The 2,500-nt window shown below is 37.8% G+C and overlaps 2 protein-coding genes across 7 annotated transcripts in view; one reads left to right on the top strand and one right to left on the bottom strand.

The window, feature by feature from the left end:
- Window positions 1-1,355, bottom strand: part of LOC125045540 (major facilitator superfamily domain-containing protein 3-like) — a 9,456-nt gene extending 8,101 nt beyond the window's left edge. Inside the window, exons 1-2 of one of the 6 annotated variants that reach the window (XM_047642859.1) lie at window positions 293-1,355; window positions 1-35 (exon numbers count right to left, since the gene is read on the bottom strand). The exon at window positions 1-35 is cut by the window's left edge and continues 176 nt beyond it. The gene's annotated coding sequence lies outside the window, so the exon portion shown is untranslated. The other 5 variants (XM_047642863.1, XM_047642860.1, XM_047642857.1 and 2 more) reach the window with 5 other exon arrangements.
- A 147-nt stretch (window positions 1,356-1,502) lies between these two features.
- The window catches only part of LOC125045384 (diphosphomevalonate decarboxylase-like), a 10,339-nt gene continuing 9,341 nt past the window's right edge, over window positions 1,503-2,500 (top strand). The window contains exons 1-2 of the mRNA XM_047642593.1: window positions 1,503-1,936; window positions 2,439-2,500. The exon at window positions 2,439-2,500 is cut by the window's right edge and continues 16 nt beyond it. Of these exons, the coding sequence (XP_047498549.1) occupies window positions 1,885-1,936; window positions 2,439-2,500 (114 nt within the window). The 5' untranslated portion in view covers window positions 1,503-1,884. The remainder of the gene's footprint in view (window positions 1,937-2,438) is intronic.

Raw genomic sequence — 2,500 nt, 5'->3', positions numbered from 1 at the left:
TTCCTTTTGTTAGAGTGCACTATGAAAAAAGTGAGCTGAAAGCAGACTATTATAATTAGTGAAAAATCTTTAAAGAAGCAGTTAGTACAATTCAAACATCAAATTTACATGTAAAAACACTATATAGACATATCAACAACCACATAAGCTAAATTTTGGTAAATATTTACAGTAGTACCACACATGGATGGACAAAAACAAAAACTAACTTCTTGTACATGAATCAAAATAAGACACTTGATATTTTAGCTGATGTACAAAAGTGAAGGACAAGTAATATAACGACATACACCTGCACTGACTCAAGCAATCGCCAGTCTCATGCAAATTGGCACACTGGCAAAAATCAATAAACCTCACTTATGTGTTTTCTGGAAAGAAAGAGCTTTATCAGCAAATAAGGAATAAGACCAGGCTCCATCATGCAAAAATATACTTGGCGACTTTTGCCAGATCACTTAGTGCAGCTCTACTATACACAAACACTAATAGTATCTTAACATGCAGAGTTTCTTCTGTCCACCAGATAGTGTAATGCTCTGTTATCCATGTCAGTTTCTTTCAGACATTCATTTTTCACTGCCTGCCATGCATAATAAATCCACAGCAATTTCACTGTGGACATTGCCAGCATTGACACACATGAAAGCCTACTTTTATTTTAGAAAGCATGACACCCTGCTATCTGCAGTAAGGGTGAAGAAATGGTGCCTGAAACAGGTCATTGAGTTTTATATACAGTATAGACAACAAATCACTGTGGTGCTGAAAAGGTTATCATGGAGACAGCAGTTTGCCATTTTTTTTATACTTGCAAAAATGCTCTTGCTGTCAGCAGGTACTTACAAGCACAGCAGGCATTTACAAGCACATTGTCATGCTCTCCACAGCAGACAGTGAAAAAAATATGCCTTTGGGACAAGATATACAGATAACAATCAGTATGTAGCTTGCAATCTCTCATAAGCAGTTAACTACCCTCATAACCCTAATGATGTTATGTATTCTTGACTGGACATTGCTACCTTAAACTTATCACTCGACTTTTGGAATAAGCTGCTTCGTAATCACGTATATTTCATTTCGTTTTCTTCATAATAGCGTTATAATTCATGTGGATAAAATATCTCAGACTAGCTGCAGGGTTTTCCCACATCTCTCCGTTAGCAGACGAAATGCTGCAGATGCTAACACCCTCGTGTGACGCGGGTGTCACGCCCGCCAGCTGTGTGCCGGCATCAGTACCGTCACAGATAACGGATATTAAAGGTCAACGGCTTCCCCGTAGCCATGGAAACAGGCAGGTGGGAGGTATATACACCACGAGATCTTTTTAAAATAGAATCTGATGTTGCGAGAATCTGTCGTTGGCTATGGGCTGGAGTATTATTGAGTAGCCCTATGAAATAAATTTTTCGATGTACATTTGTTTCTTAAGAGTGTCTCGCCATATTTGTTTTTTTCGTTTATTGTTAGAGGTGATTGTATGATATGTACCTCAATGTATTTATGGTATTAATATTGTTCTTATTGAATTCTCTTAATGTTTAGCTAAGCTTAATTTAATTCTTTTAAAAAGCACTTAGGATATGCTCATTTGTTTATGTGTGAGACCCCGGCGTATTTGTTTTTTTCGTCTATTGCCAAGGGGCGTGTCGGCGGAAACCACAGCGGGAGCTCAATGTGTACCTGTGTCATGTCCTTTAATTAGCTTTCCCAGGTGGACGAGCCAGATAATTTTACCCTTATCGAACGTAGAAATCTCACACGCATGCAGCGAGAGTCTCTTCGCCAGCACTGACATACACACAGTCGCACCTTGGAACCCCCGATTGCTGTGGAGTTTTGAAAGGTTTTGAAATCCGAGGCTGAATCTTGGACAACATGAGGACCGTCACCTGTGCAGCACCGGTCAACATAGCGGTTATCAAGTATTGTAAGTGACTGTTCATATTCCAATAATTAAATGATATATCAATAGAACCCATTATAAACTGTATGTGGCTTGATTGTATGTTAGGGAGAACCACTGTTCTTTTTTGTTTCTATGTTAAGTTTTGCTGATAGATAAGTAAAATGTATTTTCTTTGCATATGTTTCTTCCATATTTTTAAAAGTATTTTATTAACTTATTTTGGATATTGTCTGCATGATGGTACAGAAAACTGCATGGTGCAGTACCTTAAAGAAATGGAAATTACACTCACTCCTATGTACAAGTAAATTATGGTTTCATTTTTCCACAGCCATGTAGTGCAACATAAAATTTGGTTGTAATGGACAGAATAACTAAAAATAAGACACTTTTCATCTATGATACATTTACAGGAAAATGTAATGGCGCTTTTATAAAGAAGAACTACACGCACTAATAGATGAAATAATCTGTGTAGCAAAAATGTCTTGTAAAAAATTAAGAAAGGTCCCAACAATGCCAGGCAAAGAGAAGTCCACAGCATTCACATGGGGGTCCAGGAATGGAGCCCCTGATCCGGGAATA

Source organism: Penaeus chinensis, chromosome 37 (genome assembly GCF_019202785.1).
Source record: "Penaeus chinensis breed Huanghai No. 1 chromosome 37, ASM1920278v2, whole genome shotgun sequence".
Lineage (NCBI taxonomy): Eukaryota > Metazoa > Arthropoda > Malacostraca > Decapoda > Penaeidae > Penaeus > Penaeus chinensis.
This window is presented reverse-complemented; position numbering and strand designations above follow the sequence as displayed.